This window comes from Chiloscyllium plagiosum, chromosome 30 (assembly GCF_004010195.1).
Source record: "Chiloscyllium plagiosum isolate BGI_BamShark_2017 chromosome 30, ASM401019v2, whole genome shotgun sequence".
NCBI lineage: Eukaryota > Metazoa > Chordata > Chondrichthyes > Orectolobiformes > Hemiscylliidae > Chiloscyllium > Chiloscyllium plagiosum.
The window spans coordinates 44,085,761-44,103,742 of record NC_057739.1 but is presented as its reverse complement, the minus strand read 5'-3'; the positions used below and the strand labels follow the sequence as shown (position 1 = coordinate 44,103,742).

The 17,982-nt window shown below is 38.1% G+C and overlaps 1 protein-coding gene across 5 annotated transcripts in view; it reads right to left on the bottom strand.

Moving 5' to 3' along the window:
* Positions 1–391: 391 nt before the first annotated feature.
* The window catches only part of LOC122564985 (outer dense fiber protein 2-like), a 32,193-nt gene continuing 14,602 nt past the window's right edge, over positions 392–17,982 (bottom strand). For 3 of the 5 annotated variants that reach the window (XM_043720572.1, XM_043720571.1, XM_043720573.1), the window contains exons 10-20: positions 16,843–16,959; positions 15,402–15,587; positions 14,570–14,679; positions 13,581–13,716; positions 11,783–11,893; positions 11,245–11,349; positions 7,946–8,104; positions 6,948–7,039; positions 4,899–5,061; positions 3,134–3,259; positions 392–1,216 (exon numbers count right to left, since the gene is read on the bottom strand). In XM_043720572.1, coding sequence (XP_043576507.1) covers positions 1,043–1,216; positions 3,134–3,259; positions 4,899–5,061; positions 6,948–7,039; positions 7,946–8,104; positions 11,245–11,349; positions 11,783–11,893; positions 13,581–13,716; positions 14,570–14,679; positions 15,402–15,587; positions 16,843–16,959 — 1,479 coding nt within the window. In that variant the 3' untranslated portion in view covers positions 392–1,042. The other 2 variants (XR_006316053.1, XM_043720575.1) reach the window with 2 other exon arrangements.

Genomic DNA, 17,982 nt, shown 5'->3' with positions numbered 1-17,982 from the left:
GTATTAGAAGATAAGGTAACTTACTAGTAGTTTTCATAATAGAAGCTTATCCATGACCACAAGATTATTCTTCCTGACCTCAGTGTTAATCTTACAAGTTCATGTATTTTAAAAGACAATTTTGTAAGTTGCAATTGGGAATGTTACAATGGATATTTGTAACTTGCAGAAATATCGTAAATAAGGACTTTTTAAATGAATTGATGTCCTGACTTGCTGTAGATGAATAGTAGGGAATTACGGTCAGTTCAAGTTTTCTTCAGTTCAAATTAATATAAATTGCATCTTGAGGTGCAACGTGTAAAATAATATGTATTGTGGAGAGATACCAAGCAAGCAAAACTTGAAATAGATGTGGCTACTGGATGAAATGGAAGAGGGGAACAGGAGAGACAGCTGGCCAGATGCCAAAAATAAAAATCAAAGAACTTGAGGCACCAATTTGAGACATACTAAGGAACGGCTAAGGAACAGCAAATCCTCCTACTCCAATCTAACAACCATATCCTTCCCTCAACTTAAGTTTAGTTGAACTGCCAACAGACTCATTGGCTTAGTAGAAACAAGAATGTAAGCAATAAATCACAGCAGCATTCTGAATGCAAGTTTGCTGCAAATCGAACACTTAGATCTGAAAGATTAAAAACAAGGTAAGTAGATCCTGTTACCCACAGTCAGTATGCCATGTAAAGTAATTTACTAATAAATGAACATTCTAATAAAATATTAGAGCATTTTCAATTCTGCAAACACTGATCTGAAACTGGGGACTATCCAGAATAATTCACATATTAATTATACATAGTTGGAAACCTATGACTGGACTCATTTGACAAGTTTTTTTTTTACTTTGAATGAGTTTTACTTGAGGCTGGAGTGATTACTGCCCTTCGGAATCTGTATTATTTATAATATTAACCAGTTCATAAGAATGTGCTTCACGTGTATGCTTTTTAAGAATGTTTATAGCTCCAGATCCTTAAAAAGAATAAAAGCAGAAGTAAAATTCAGTAAGTTCACTTGTTGATACTGCAAGAAATTCTCAGAGAGGTGATCTAGATTGGAGTGGAGAGCTTGTTAAAGCAGTATCACCAAATACATTTGCGTATGAAGATTTGAGGAACTGGACATAGTTCTGCATGCTACGGTTGGTGCATTCCGACTGCTCCAGACGATCCTTCAGGTCTTGTAAGCGGCTCTGGAAACGCCTCTCAGCCTAAGAAGTAATTTTGCATAAAATGGATTTGACACAATTACACTTTCAGCAGTCAGTAAGATAAATATATCATCATACACTTAGCTATGAAAGTAGTTGTGCAGGCTGTTAAGTAACCTGCTCTTATTTCCATCCCCCACCCTTTCACCTCACCTGAAGTTACTGAGGAACCAGGAAATTATACTTGTAATATCCATGGTGAAATTCAAATGCTTCTAGGCCTATTCAAATAGTTGGAATTACTGTGACATAAGCAGTTATTAACATTTCACAAAAATTTCCAATTAAATCATTGGAAGGTTAGGTATTTGTGCTTACACCGAGAAAAGTTTGGCAAATAAATGTTATATTCAAATTTACTGAAAGGCAGTTTAATCCACATTTAGAAAATTTGGAAGTCCAGGAAAGGTTGGGATGGTGGTGGCAGAAAGAAGAATGAACAGATAAAAAAGGGATTAAAAATGATTTGTGTGAAAATACTAAATACTATGCAGGCACACAAGCAACATTCTAATTACATTTAATAACCCTCTTTTAAAAATTAACCCTCTTCTTCAAATTAAAGTCATGTCCTCAAAGAATTCTAATAATTTTAGGGATGCAGATTTTACACTTTGGTTCATTCACTACAATAAAACGTCCAAGCGGCAATGAATCAAAAAGACAAGGAGGCATTTCCACGCAAAATATTTTGTTGACATTCCAAAACCATATCTTAATCCTCCATAAGGTTATAAGATAAAGATTTGACTGGATGGACGTTAGCAATCTTGTAACATGCAGACATGCACAAACACAAAAAGAGGAGGTTTCTTTAGTAACAAAGAGGCACAGCATGCTGCATTTGCAATTAAGGACTGCAATTTCCTCCTAGATGATTCCATGGAGCAAATCTACACAATAAAAGGAATCACTAACCAGCAATGTAACATAAAGTGCACAGGGAATATTAATGAAAGAAACTATTAACTTCACTTGAAACTAGTGGAACTAGGTGATTTAGATGTTGGACCCACTTTTATATTGTGCTAGTGTTGCCTAATCCCAACAAAGATCCTGTATGGCCAGTAGTATAAACAAATCTATAAACACACCTTCTGGCTGAATATGGCTTTAATTTTGCCTTAGGAAACCCGGTTTATAGGTAAGTTTATCAATATTAACAGGACTGAGCACAAGGTAAAATTTAAATATTCATGAGAACAATGATAATGCCAGAGATAGTGTGAATGGAGGTATTTGTGGGTACTCCCAAGTGTTTACTCTACAAGGAGAGTTGCTTCTATGTCAAAATAGGCCCACGCCAAGAACAAGTACCTGATGGTCTTCTACACCAAGACAAGTATTCTGCTGCAGCCACTGACTGCCAGTACTAGCAATAGAATCGGTAACAGCATTCGCTAGGGCAGCACAACAGGGATAAGGTTCTTAACCAGTACATGCTGTCCATCTCTATGACTCTATGACAGAAGAACAGCAAAATCCTCACTTCAGCCATCAGCGGCCTAGTAATTGAGTGGCCTAGCTGAAAGTCTTGTGATTGGAGGAGCAGCAAGCACAGGAGATCATAGATTCTCTCTCACCTATCCTGATCACAGATTCTCTCTAACCCTGCTTGCAGTTCCACTTCGTCCAGTCAGATTCCCTGACCCATTTTTGCTGCTCCATCAGATCCAGAATCCTTGATTGGAGGAACTGCAAAAGTGGGAGAGGGGGGGAAAACCAGTGATTGGAAGAGGAGCTCTCACTCTCCCTTAACTTGCTGTTCTTCCAATCACAACTCTGACCAGTCCCACTCTCACTGACTAATAGCTGGGACTCATTTCTTTTTTTCCTTAAAGCTACTCCCTTGTTCAAGGGCAGAATCAAAGAAACTTAATTTTTTTAAAAAAAAGCATATTTGTAACCTAGACTTACGTCATCTTTACTCCTTCGTAGTTGAGTCAGTTCGGTTTTTGTTCTGCTCAGCTGTGTTTCAAGGTCCATTATTTTGCTTTGTGTGGTTCGTTCTTTCGACAGTGCTCTCTCCCTGGTTTGGTCCACCTGGTCAAGCAGATGTATTTGGTCACTGTTACCCAAGTTTTCTTGCTGACAATCTGAATTGCATTATCAGTTTCTACTACTAGCTGGAAGACCAGTTACCACACAAAATACATGTAAGCTAAGTGGCAAAAAATAAAATCCACTTTCAGGGATTGTAAGGAAATGAGAAGGAATTTCAATATAATAGGTTTCTGGAATCTGGACTTCACCAGATGAAAAGATAGTGGAATACATTCAATCATTTTCAAGTGGAAACACTCGAAAAATAATAACTTACAGGGCTACAACTAAAAATCAGCTAGTAGCAATCAATTGGTGGTAAAGAACTTGAAAGGAAAGGATAGACTGAATGCTCTCAATTTTCTAATACAGAGCTCCTATACTGAAATTTGTCTTTTCTGTGAGGACACTAGTTTGGACTGTTTACATTTATGGTTACTGGGTTGTCATTTACAAAAGCTACCTCAATGTTCAGCTCTCTTGTCTTCACACTATCAGCAGCCAGGCTCCATAAGTATACAGAATTTTACTGTTAAAACAGAGCACAGTCAGCAGACATGCTGCACATACCAGAATATTGGCAAAATACTGTAGATGCTGGAAATCTGAAACAAACACAAAATGTTGGAAAAACGCAGCAACTCTGGCAGCTTTTGGAATGGAGAGAAACACAGTTAATGTTGAGTCCAGTGTGACTTATTCAGAACTGAAGAGTCATAACAGACTTGAAACATTAACTCTGTTTCTCTCTCCACAGATGCTGTCAGACCTGAATTTCTCCTGCATTCTCTGTGTTGGATACCCTTCGATATTTTCATCATCGAAACTGGTTAAACTGTAAACACACAACTTTGATAGGTTTGCAATTGCATTGTGATGTGTTGAATGAGATTGAATTGAGCATGATCTCCACAACAGCAATCCAAAAGGGTTAAACGTTCTTAAATAGTAAATCTAGTGTAATGCATACCAGGTAATCGAAACATGTACCATAGCAGTTTACTATGCTTGGTGTTTGGTGAATAAAAGTGATGTGTTTCAGAGGCCACTGGCTCATCTAATTTATGCCTGCCCTTAGAAAGAGCTATCCCATTAGTTCCACTCCCTTGCTCTGTCCATATTCCTATATGGGTCTTTTCCATTCAAGTATATGTTGAATTGCCTTTTTAAAGTTACTAGTGAATCCAATTCCATCACCCTTTCAGGTGGTGCATTCCTGATTACAGCATTTTTGCTGAGAAAAATATGAATTTACCTTGAACTCAATTTGTAAAATTTGAAAGCTGATTACTTAAAAGTTTCCATTTATTATACTTGCCATGTATTATTTAGAAAATGTAAAGTTCTTACTGCACTAAGTAAATACAGGTTATAGTCAGTAGCTTCACAATAGCAGTTGATTGCCATCTGATGGATAAGTTTTCAAGTGAACATATTTTTAAGAAGCTATGTCAATTGTAAATTTTAAAATTGAGATTGCTGACTTTTGTTAGGCAAGGATATTAAGAGTTATGGAACTAAAGGTGATGAATGGAGTTAAGACACAGATCAACCACGATCCAATTGAATGGAGGAGCTGGATCAAAGGCCTCGCTGGCCTCCTCCTGTTCTACATTTGGTAAAGTCTCACTGAACTAACCTGGCACCTGGCATCATCAATGGCAGCCTCCAGCTGTCTAGCCAGGCTGTTGCATTCACGGGATTTGTCCTCTAATCGCTGCTGGTTCTGTTGAATGGTCTCTTCCCGTTTCGTTACCACCTGAGTCAGTTCCCGGTTCTGGGCATCTAAATCTTCCAGCTTCCTACAAAGGATGATCAACATTTTTTCAGTGTCCAATATCCTCAAATCTTCTAAAAAATATGTAGGTCTTCCATCACATGAGAACACCTTATATATCAAGCAACACAATTCAATTTTGGTTAACACAGTCACATACAGGACTTAAAGACTTTATCCGGTCAATATTGTAACGCAGTACTGAGGCACCAGTGTCCTTTGGATGTAAAGTTGGAACTAATGCCAGTGTGCTTGTTTTGGTGTTTTAAGAGATTAATAATCTCTCACAGCAAAATTCCATGATAAAAAAGGTCTTCCAGTGCCCTGGCCAATATTTCTCCTGCAACCAACACTACCAGAAATAAATGAACTAAACATTAATCTCAGCATTTCTTACGGGGTATTGCCATGTGCAAATGGCTGCCATATTTGACCACTTTGTGACGAGCCCTGGACAAGGCATGTGAATTAACATTAACTTTGCTTCCTTTCTGCTGATGCTGCCAGGCCTGCTGAGTTTTCCAGCAATTTTTGTTTCAGATTTCCAGCATCTACAGTTCCTGGTTTAATTTATGTGAATTGCTCTGACCTGTTTGCTATCAGCTTACCTACTTTGGTGAGAAAAATGCTTTGGCAATCCTCAAGAGATTGTAACTAGTTTTGTAATGAATCCTGCCAAATACAAAAACAAGTTCAGAACTTAAATGATTTTGAAATATATCCTCTAAACTGGAGGGTGGCTCATTACAAAGGATATATTGTTTTATCAAGGGATGGAGAATGCCACTAAGAAAAATTTAATTAGATTATTTAATTGTATGTAACCCAGTCTGATCCTTTAAGCAAACTGCTAAAAAGAACTTGCTTGGTCTTTTCAAAGTCAGATTTTGGGTGGAGCTCAGTTCAGTCTGGTATTGGAACAATGTAGTTTATTAGATGGGAATCTTAAGAGGCATAATGTTACCACTGGATTGATGGGTTTGAAAAGATTCACTTTCCCAAAAACCTAAGTCCTTAACTTTAAGAGATTCTGGCATTTTCATTAGTAGACAGTTGTAACTTATATGTGTTATGTCATGTTGTTAAAATTGACAAAAATAATCTGTAGTCGATCGCAGGACTTGCACAACTATTTTGTTTTTTTAAAACATTTAATTAAAAAGACTACTTTTTTGTTGGTGGGTTTTGAATCTGCACTTGAGTTTTTATTTCAATAAAATGATAGAGTTAACTGGATGTAGGTATGAAAGCTTTGATGAATACATGACCTATATACATCATAGTGTATAAATCCTCAGTCAAAAGGTTTTAAATTTAGTTTACGGTCCACTTCTGCTTTCACAATTTGCCTTTCAAGTTTAATCCATCTTTGGAGAACTGAGAATCGCTTTGTTCTAACAGGTTCCTGTTGTTCCTCCTTTTAAAAAAAAACACAACATAATTCAGTATACACAATAATGGTCTTATGAAGAACAGTCCAAAACCTTTAAAGGAGTTAGGGAAAGGACTTTTTCTTTTTAAAAAAGAGAAGGGAGCCATTTTGACACCAATATTACCCCTCTTAAAACTAAGAAACCATACTGTTCTAATACCAGAACCAAGTTTGATAGAGAGTCTACCTTTGAAGGGCTAAGGAAATTTCAATAGTTTCAGGTTGTTCACTTGGTTGGAAGGGAAACTGGCTACGGTGGGTGGGATGGGGGAGGGGAGGAGGACTTGGGAATTCCCTTTCCAGGGCATTTACATTGAACAGACAAAAAAATGGTAGGAGAAATGAAACTCCCAAACAGAAATGCATAATGTATCCCACATTAAAGGAATAAGGAGTCTGGATTTAGCTCACCTTCTCTTGTAATGCAACAATATTTCAGTTAGTTCCTTCCTCTTTTAATTACACTCAACAAAACTAACCTTTCCAAAGTCTCCAACTTCAGCTTCAGATTATAATTTTCTTCTTGTAAATGTTGGCACTTCTCTCTTGTCTTGCTACTCTGCTCCTCAATCTGCGCAGGCCAAGATGGATGGTCAAAATGGTCAAAAGAGCAAGATTCAACAAGGAATTGTCGCTTAATTTGACAACTATTTCACAATGGCAAGCACAGATGCTGATTTAATATAAAGAAACTGAATTGAATATATAGAATCCATTCTTATCTTTACTTTCTACTCTGATATTTATAGAAAAGCAGGTACAAAGGGAGGAGCTTGGGAGTTTTGCACAACAGCACAGATGTGAATTTTCTGTTAAACAGTGCACTGCAAGACTTCACAACTAACTCAAATTAAATCCAAATTCAAAGTACAATGCTTAGATTAGTAGAGGGCTAGTGCCAGCTTCTGATCTATTTACTTTTCAAGAATAATATAGATGATGTTCAATTACAGAAGAAACCCATCACATTGTTACAAAGCTTTCAACACAGCAAGGCCAGTGATAGAGGTTTGCATTGAACTATAAATATATAAAAAGCATTGTTATTAGCTCTGCATATTACCATCTGTATTTGCACCAAGTTTAGTTAAGTTTAAAAACCTGCACAATGCTTCACGTTCAATAAATAACTTGGAAGTGCCTATGCAAGCAACATAGGTAGAAGCAGTCATTCTGCACAAAGCAAGATCCCAGACATAGCACAAGATGAATGTCTCCAATGCTTTTGGTTGCTGCTTTCATACAGCCATAAAATCTTTAAAATTAATTTAACCCCTTCTGGAGGGACACAGGCTTCAGTTTAACATATGCGAAAGATGGCATCTCAGACAATACAGTGCACCTTTAGCACTACAAATAAACACAAAGCTAAATTATATGAAGTGTTGGAATGGAACTCAAAACTTCAAAATCAATGTGCTATAATTGAGTTAGATTAACAGAAATGTAAACTCAAAACTGAGAAATTTAAAACTACCTCCATCTTGAGATTACAAATGATAGATGATTGATCTACATTTTTTCTCTCATATATTGCGAGCTGCTGTTGGCAATCCTGAAGCTTGTGCTCAGTTAACTTCAACAACTCAGGAACAGGCTCCAAATCAGTCAGCTTTTTCTGCATCTGTTTCCGGACCTATAAAATGAACATGAAAGTGTCTAAAAGCAGTATCCATCAAAAATATATTTACCAGTGCAAACTCAAATTTTTTAATAAAATCTTGAATACAAATATGAACAAGGAACATAGGAAACAAGAAGCAGCAATAGGACATTCCTTCTATTTCCCAACTGACTAGTTTATCTTTTTTCTTTAATTTATTGAAGGGTATAGGCTTCAATGGCAAGGCTGGCATTTATTGCCCATTTCGAACTGACTCGAAAGGATGGCAGTATAATAGAGTGTGGTGTGCTGAGTCTTTTCAGTGGTTAGCACTGCTGCCTCACAGCACCAGGGACCTGGGTTCAATTCCCGCCTCGGGAAACTGTCTGTGTGGAGTTTGCACATTCTCCCAGTGTCTGGGTTTCCTCTAGGTGCTCCAGTTTCCTCCCACAGAGCAAAGATGCGCAGGTCAGGTGAATTGGCCATGCTAAATTGTCCGTAGTATTAGGTGCATTAGTCAGGGGTAAATGTAGGGGTACAGGTCTGGATGGGTTGCTCTTCAGAGGGCTGGTGTGGACTTGTTGGGCCGAAGGGCCTGTTTCCACACTGTCGGGAATCTAATCTAAGGTAATCAAATCTCTCTATATGGGATGAATCTCATTACAGAAGCCATGAATGTTGCCAGATGGAAACAAACTCAACAAATTAGAGCATTATAGATATTTTGTGCTGTTGCAATTCATACATCTGGAATAGAATTATAAAAGGCAGTCACCGAAAATGCTAAAAATATACTGGGCTGTCAGCACCTGAAAGGTTTAACTGCAACAACATTCAAAATCTGCTCCAAAGGAAACATACCAAAGCTTGCAACACAAACAAAATCAGTAAAAGTTGACTTATGAACTTGTCCATTATAAATGTCTCCATCCATATTTATAATGGGACTTGCCAGTGTAAGATTGACAAGCAGTAACTGTACTACCTTCTCAGTGGAGGTGCCGGAGTACCATGATTTTATATCTCACTCTCGAAACCCACTTTGCCTAATGATATGGTCTGAATTCCCCACGTGCAGTGGCATTTTTTGGAGACCTGATGATGGGGAGGAATTAACGACACCTTCAAAATATGCTTTACAAAGTGTTAATTTTCTTCTTTCTTGTTGGGTTAATGGTGCTGTTGATTTATTTGCTCAAAACATTAAGGAAACAATGGCAAGATCAGCATTTACTCCCCAATCCTAAGGCTTGATAAGCCCCGTTCTTGAGCTGCTGAAGTGTGTGTTGTGTACCCGCACAATTCTGTTAGGCCTTGCCTCATTTCAAATTATACTGTGCATAACTGCTTTCCCTTCCAAGAGAATTCTCCCCAACCACACTGCAATAACACAGAAATGATAAATCCCTCCATCTGAATTTCCAGCACATTGCGTATTTCAGATGCCATCAGACCTGAAGCATGGAGAAATAAATAGTGGCATCTTGAAAAGCGTCTATATTACAGAGGTGATAGTGCTGGATATCTTAAAACGCATAAATGTGGATAAATCCCTGGGACCAGATCAGGTGTACCCTTGAACGCTGTGGGAAGCTAAGAAAGTGATTGCGGGCACCCTTGCTGAGAAATTTGTCATCAATAGCCATAGGTGAGATGCTGGAAGACTGGAGGTTGGCTAACATTGTGCTATTTAAGAAAGGTGGTAAGGAAAGTCCAGGGAACTATAGACCAGTGAGACTGACATCGGTGGTGAGTGTGTTGTTGGAGGAAATCCTGACAGACAAGATTAACATGTATTTTGAAAGACAAGAACTTATTAGGGATAATCACATGGCCGTGTGTGTGGGGAATCACGTCTCACTAACTTGATTTTTGAAGAAGTAACGAAAATGATTGATGAGGGCAGATATGGACTTCAGTAAGGCATTCGACAAGGTACCTAATGGTAGACTGGTTAGCAAGGTTAGATCACATGGAATACAGAGAGAACTGGCCATTTGGATACAGAACTGGCTCGAAGGGAGAAGACAAAGTGGTGGTGGAGGGCTACTTTTCAGACTGGAAGCCTGTGACCACTGGTGTGCCGCAAGGATCAATGCTGGGCCCACTGCTTTTCTTCAATTATATAAACGATTTGGATGTGAACATAGGAGGTATGGTTAACAAATTTGCAGATGACACCAAAATTGGTAGTGTAGTGGACACCAAAGGAGGTTACCTCAGAGTACAACAGGTCCTTAATCAGATGGGCTGATGGTCCGAGGAGTGGCAGATAGAGTTGAGATAAATGTGGGGTGCTGCATTTTGAAAGACAAATCGGGGCAGGACTTATACATTTAATGGGGTCCTGACGACTACTGCCAACAAAGAGAGCTTGGAGTTAAGGTTCATAGTTCCTTGAAGGTGGTGGATAGATAGTGAAGGTGGCATTTGGTATACTTGACCTTTGGTAAGTGCATTGAGTATAGGAGTTGGGAGGTCATGTTGCAGCTGTACAAGACATTAGTTAGGCCACTTTTAGAATACTGCATTGAGTTCTCCATGCTATCAGAAAAATGTGAAACTTGAAAGGGTTCAGAAAAGATTTACAAGAATGTTGCCAGGGTTGTAACGGTTGAGCTATAGGGAGAAGCTGAATAGGCTAGGAGCTATTATCCCCATAGTATCAGAGGCTGCGGGGTGATCTTATAGAGGTTTATAAAATCATGAGGGGCATGGATTGGGTGAATAGACAAGGTCTTTTCCCCAAAGCTGAGGAAGTCCAAAACAGGGAGACATAAGTTTAAGGTGATAGGGAAAGATTTAAAAGGAAGCTAACGGGCAACTTTTTCATGTAGAGGGCCATGGAACGAGTTGCCAGAAGAACAGGTGGAAACCGGTACAATTACAACATTTAAAAGGCATCTGGATGGGTATATGAATAGGAAGGATTGAGAGATATGGGCCAAATGCTGGCAGATGGGACCAGATTTATCTAGGATCTCTGATCAGCATCGATGAGTTGAAACAAAGAGTCTGTTTCTCTCTGACTATTTGCAGCATTCACCGTTTTTGTTTGCGTTTCCATCCAAAGGACATTAAAATGATAAAATTCTGATGCATGGCCCTACTGCGCTGTCTTAAAGAAAACTCAAGCATAAGGAAACTAATTGTTTCCAGATTGCAGTATTTACCTGATCAATTTCCTTATTCACATCATCTTTCAATAGCTTGTTCTCCTTCTCTGCCCTCTCCAGTTTTGCATTACATTCATCTGCCTCCATCCGTGTCTTCATCAACTAGATGCATGCAAAGAATATGTTTTATTACAATGGCATTTTAAATCAACATGTTTTCCAAACATTTTCCATAACAGGACTTCATGACGATTCTCTTCTCATCTCCCATTTCCCCCCATATAATGAAACCAAATTTTGAGTCAATTGTCAAAATCCTCCTCCTTCTTTTAAGAAGTTTGCAGTTTTATTCCTGCTTTTGATTAAATACATTTTAACTTCCATCACCGCTCATTTCACACAAAACTTTTCCTGCCCAGCTTCGCAAGCACATCTGCCACAAGGAAAAATATCTTCTCAATTACAGTGCATCAAAAGAGAACATTACCAATCTGACTGCCAGTGGTAGGATAATAAATCAAATTTAAATACAGAATATTTGTACTTGGACATTTGTGTCGTACACATTCTGAAATGCAGGATATGAAGTCATTACCTGAGATTTGTAGCTGTCCACAAGCCCTTCATAACGTTTGATAGAGGTCTTCAACTGCTGCATCTCAGACTGAGCAAGTGTCAACTTCTCCTCCACAGCTGACATATTTGCCTAATTCCATTTGGAAAAGAGCAAGTATTCAGTCAGTCTGCATTTTGAACAGGTACAATGTTAGAAATATGGAACTTGCTGATCCCTTTATAACACCAAGTTGTACAATGGAGATAATCATTATACCACTTGATTAGAGTATCTTGTGTCCAAACTGTCTAATACTTTAGAACTCTATGAAACTCAAGTGTTGATATTCAGAGAGAGTTGGGTGCACGTGTACGAAGCATGCAAGGAACCAGCATGCGGGTGCGGTAAGCAATCAGGAAGGCAGATGGTTTCCAGGAATAAAAAAAGTCATTCTAAAATTGCCCAGTGTGTTGGTCAGATATTTAGTGTAGTGTGCACTGTTGGTTGCCACATTTACAAAAGGATGTACTTATATTGGAGATGATATTGCAAAGGTTCACTCTGATGAGGGTTGTCCTTTGATAAGAGGTTGAATGAATTCTCTTGAGAGGAGTGAGCTTGTTTAAACATACACTATTCTGAAGGGATTTGATAGAGTAGATAGAGTTTCCATTGGTCAGGGAATCTAAAACATGGGGCAAACTCTTAGGCTAAGGGATCAATCACTTAGAACTGTAATAAGGAGCAAATTCTTCACTCAAAAGATTTCGAATCTGTGCACCTGTCTGTCCTAGAGTGTTGCAGATACTCCATCATCGAACACATTTAAGGCTGGGTAAAGCTTTGGTCTCTCACTCAATCAAGAGATATGGGAAATAGGTTTCAAGTTCATTAACCTGCCCAAGATCAGTCTTGGTTATACTGAATGGCATAGATGTAATAGGCCATATAGTTTACTCCTACTCGTAATTCTTGTGTTGTGATTTAATTGTTTGCTAAATGTGAGCTACTCCAATCTTTCAGTAGTAAACTGAGAACATTTCACTGAAACAAAATCAAATATGAATCATTAGCTGCTTTATTTTACAATCCATAAGTAAATGTACAGATAACATGTACATTTGTTCAAGTGATACCTTAATTTAGTTAACTTCTTCAGGGCAGCATGGTGGCTCAGTGGTTAGCACTGCTGCCTCACAGCCCCAGAGACCCAGGTTCGATTCCAGTCTCGAGCCACTGTCTGCATGGAGTTTGCACATTCTCCCAGTGTCTGCGCTGGTTTCCTCCCACAGTCCAAAGATGTGTAGGTCAGGTGAATTGGCCATGCTAAATTGCCCATAGTGTTCCAGGATGTGTAGGTTAGGTGCATTAGTCAAGGGTAAATGTAGAGTGACAGGGTAGGGGAATGGGTCTGGGTGGGTTGCTCTTATGAGGGTCGGTGTCGACTTGTTGAGCACAAGGGCCTGTTTCCACACTGTAGGGATTCTATTACCCTCTTATTAGAAAACGAAAGAGCTATAATATACACCATGTCCCTTTCATGAGTTTTTTTTTCTCACTGCAAACAATTAACTGTAAAAAAAAACAAAAAGTGTGAATCCAAAAGCCCTTAATCAGGAATGAGGCTGGGACTCTCGGCTGTGAATGTCAACACAAGCATGGCTAGCAATAGACATCAGTAAAGTGACCTTGCTAGATTGAGGTCATGTGACCAATTAGAAAATAAGTTGTCCAGATTGCTGAAATTATTAATTTTCCAACTATGCAAAGTCCAGGGTTTTGCTATAATATTCCCCTCAGGACATGGTACAGTGTTTTGAGCAGAGGAATACTGAACCTTCATTGTCTCATTCTCCATTTTGACACTGGTGTTCTCAGAGGACATCTTCTGCAGCTTGTTCATCATTGACTCCATGTCTCCCCGAGCCTTATCCTCCACATGGTGAGTCTGATCCAACAGATCTGTAATACGGCTGCCATCAAGAAAGTTATTTGAATATCACATTTAAATACTTTGTCTAAGACTTACTTCGAAGTACACAAAATTCATTTTCTGTATTTACCATTTTCGATCACTGCATTAAAACATTGAAAATACCATGTAGTCAGTTAGAATGCGAATTAATTGTTGTCAGGAACAATTTATACACATTACTTACAGGTTGTAGCTACTATTTGGTCTTGTAACCACTTTATATCCTATAACATTGTATGATGTAATAGTTGACAATGCCAGGCAAGATCCATTCGTAAAGTACAAGAATACCTTGGATTGCTCTTTAATGACTGAGTCTAATAATAACTATATGTCTATTTCACTGCTTCAGATTTTACACCTACAGCTCCATTAATGTTGAAATTATAGCATTACTGTAAGATCACAATTCTAGTGTTGAGTTAGATTCTTACTTAACAACAGAAGAGACATGATTGCAGCATCATCTGGGTTTGACAAGAACATCATTGCTTTGTTTTCAAAACAGGCTTAAAGCCAATTCAGGGTCATGTTGTATCTCAAGTACTTTAAAATCTCAATTAAGTTTGCTCAATATTAAAATAGCCTATTCACATAATCAAATAAGTTTCATTTTTGGCAGGAAACCTCTGCACATTTTAAGCTTGCATGTGCAGTGCTGAATCCTCCACCTATCTTTACACCAAGTGAGAGAACTCCACTCAAGCTCGACAGTATAAATAAAGTACTGCTTCGCTAAAACTGACACAGCTAGTACTGGTTTCAGTGCATGGTTTAAATATAGTTACTTCTGAAAAGTCAAGAGTATTAAAATTAAGCCAACTCTACTGGTCTTTTTCCACCTTTCTTACTTGTTCAAGAGTGAGATCTCAACTTCCAACTGACTCTTTTCTTTCATCACCTTGTTATGTGAACTTCTCCATGTCTCGACCGCTGACAATGCGTCTGCCAGCTGCGACTCCTATAGACGAGCCAACCAAACAAGGTTCAAACTGGAAATGACATTTTATAACATTGTACATTTTAAATAAAGCAACTGATAAATAATACAGCCAATATCCTACACTATTCCTCAGGCTGCATGAAGGTGGCAAATGTCCTTCAAGAAGAAAAAAAAACAAACTGTATGAATTAGCGCTAATAAAACTATAGAGAGAAGATAAGGAATTGGTATTGAGTGTTTTTTTTGAGCGAAAATGAGTGGTATCAATACTACATATGCAACACAATCAGTAAAAAAAAAGACTCAGGTTATAAAGTAATGTTAGAACTCTGGCTATTCCAGCAAGGGAAGTCATCCCTAGTACACTGGCTGCAATATTTCTTGCATTACAACAGCAACTATGCTTCAAAAGTACTTCAGTGGTTGAAAAATACTTTAGGATATCTGGCAGTTGTGAAAGTGCTATATAACTAAAAATGTTTATATTTTCTTTCATACCATACCTATTAATGTATCAGTGTCTTTAATAGCTGCATTTAAATATTAGGAATGCCCTCACAGTTACTTATGTCAGAAAGGGATGCTGGGCATTGTCATCTGCCCTTCATTGTCATCTGCCCTTCATTACCCACTTTAATTAACTGATAGAATTCAAGTGCTCTCATTTGCAATATAATCAGTTTAAGACTGCTGTTTATGTTCCCCGGTTGCAATGCTCCTCACTGACTGTATTCGGTCACCTTGTCAATTAGCTGGGCATTGAGTAGCTCAACTGCATCCTCACTGCGTTCTGCTCGCTGCTTTTGAGCCCTAGTTGCTTTCTTCAAGGCCTCTTTGTCCCTGTCCCTTTTCTTTTGAAATTGCCTTAGTTGCTCTGTCAGGTAGTCCAACTCCCCCTTCTGTTGTGAAATGGTACGCTCAAAATTCTGAAGAACAAAATTAGAACAAGTTAACTGTTCCAACTGAAGATGACTTGAAAGTTTGTTTACAAGAAAGAAAAAAAGGCTAAAGCCAAAAATAGATAAGGCACAAAAGATAGACCTATATTTATATATGGTATTTATATAGTCTCATCACATCTTTCAAACATACTAAGTGCATTTCAGGCAAAATACTTTCACCGCATAAAGTATATGGGTAAACATAACAGCCATTTTGCAAGAAAGACAGAGCGTTGAAATGAGACAAATGATTAAGTATTTAATTTTAGTGTTGTGGCTTGAGGGAGGAATCAAGGGTCGAACACTGGGTGAACTTGCTGCTCTTTAAAAATTGAAATGCAATCCCGAATGCCCACTGGACGAGGACAGACAAGGAGCAGCATCAACTTGTGATCTCAATAAAAGGATGGTACACCTGACGACGTAGTACAATATTCTTAGTACTGTATTGGAGCATCAACTGAGATTACATGCTCAAATTCCAGAGTGGTGCTGAAACCCACAGATGAAGTTACACAGAGATTTATACCTTTTTTCCCCCCACTTAAACCTTTAATTTAGTGTAACAGTCAAGTGAAAGCAAGCCCAGATGTTCCAAACTCAAAGAATAAAAATCACTTGAACAGTTTCTATTGGTTGCAAAACTGTCTTATCAAGAGCAACATCACAGGAAATGTGTTTGCAAAATACAAATGTAAATGCAATGAGTTACTTATTAAGGCAAAGTTTAATAAGTATGTTAAACTTATTTCCAGCTTAATAACAATGCACCCTACTAAAGTTAACAAAAATGATTGATGTTGTTTGCTTGCAGGCAAGTCTGCACAAGCCACTACACTCATACAAACAAATATCCATATATTACACACACACAAAGGAAAGGATATACCAACTGTAAAAAAAATTTACATTTCCACCATTGCCAGGTGACTGTTTCCAGAAATAATGGGATGACCCTAATCAGAGCCAGCAAAACAAACAATTTTGGCACAGTTTTTTAAAAAATTTGCTTTTCTTCCAGTCAGCCATAATTCCATAGCACGACTGCAACAATTTAGAAATGTAAATGTAGATTATGCGCTTGAAGGTGCAAGCTACTAAATCAGAGGTGAAAATTCGTAGCGACTGAGGCAAACATGTAACATACCTTAAGAAAACAAGAGAAAGCATAAAATTCCAGATGCACCCTCAGCAGATTTATTTTCAATTTTAGTTTGCCATATTTAAACAAAAGCTTTACCCGGATCTGAACAAGCATCCGATTGTTATCTGCTTCTTTGCTGCGAAGCTGTCCTTGTAGGTGGGCTCTTGTGGTTTCAAGTGATTTGGAGAACTCTGTTGCTGCACGAGCATTATCCTAGAGGAAAACAAACCAATTCAGTAACTAATAATTAAACTAAACTAAACTCTGGTACACAAGCACAGTTTCAAACATTACTTACCAATAGAACCATTTACTTTTTAATATTTGGCAAGACACAGATTTACAGCTTGTATAAAAGTAAGGAAATAGATCTCAATTTGGTGCTGTAAATTGGTGGGGTATAAAACAATTTGAAATAAATTAGTACTAGGGCACCAAAGTTAGACTATCCATAGACCAATACAACTTCTAATTAGCTTCAAGCAGCAAGGTGCTATCAATTCAGCATGAGTGTTTTACTTATATTTAGGTGTGCTAACATGACAACAACAGAGGCAACCGAACAAGATATTTTGCTTCGATATAGAATCCTATTTGGCTGTGTCAGTTTGAAACATATAAAGATTTATCATTAGACATTTTGTTATAACTTGGCATTAGATGGATAATATTCTCCATTTTAGGCCACAGAAAAGAATAGAACTAATTTGGCATACAATTATCCAATGTACAGCTCTTAATGGATTTAAGCTGTATTGTCCATAAGCTAGAGAAAGTAAGAAAAGCTACTTACTGTTTTTTTTCACGGATCTTAAATTCATTCACCCTAGGTATAGATTCAAATAACTTAATAACTTTTCCTATCAATATCCTGGGGTTACCATGGACCAGAAACTGACCTGGACTCATCAGTATAGTGGTTACAAGATCACGTCAGAGACTGGGAATGCTCTTTGGAGAAGATGTTGCAAATTCAATGGGCTGAATGGCTTCTATCCTCACTGTAGGGATTCAATGAATCCTGTAGCAAGTAACTGACCTCCTGACTCCCCAAAGATCATCCACATCTACATGGCACAAGGCAGGAATGTGATGGAATACTCTCCACTTGGCTAGATGCATGCAGCTCCAAGAACACTCGAAGCCTTACACCATTCAGGACAAAGCAGTCTGCTTGATTGGCACCACATCAACATTCAATCCCTCCAGGACAGATCTGACTCAGAAATCTGACCA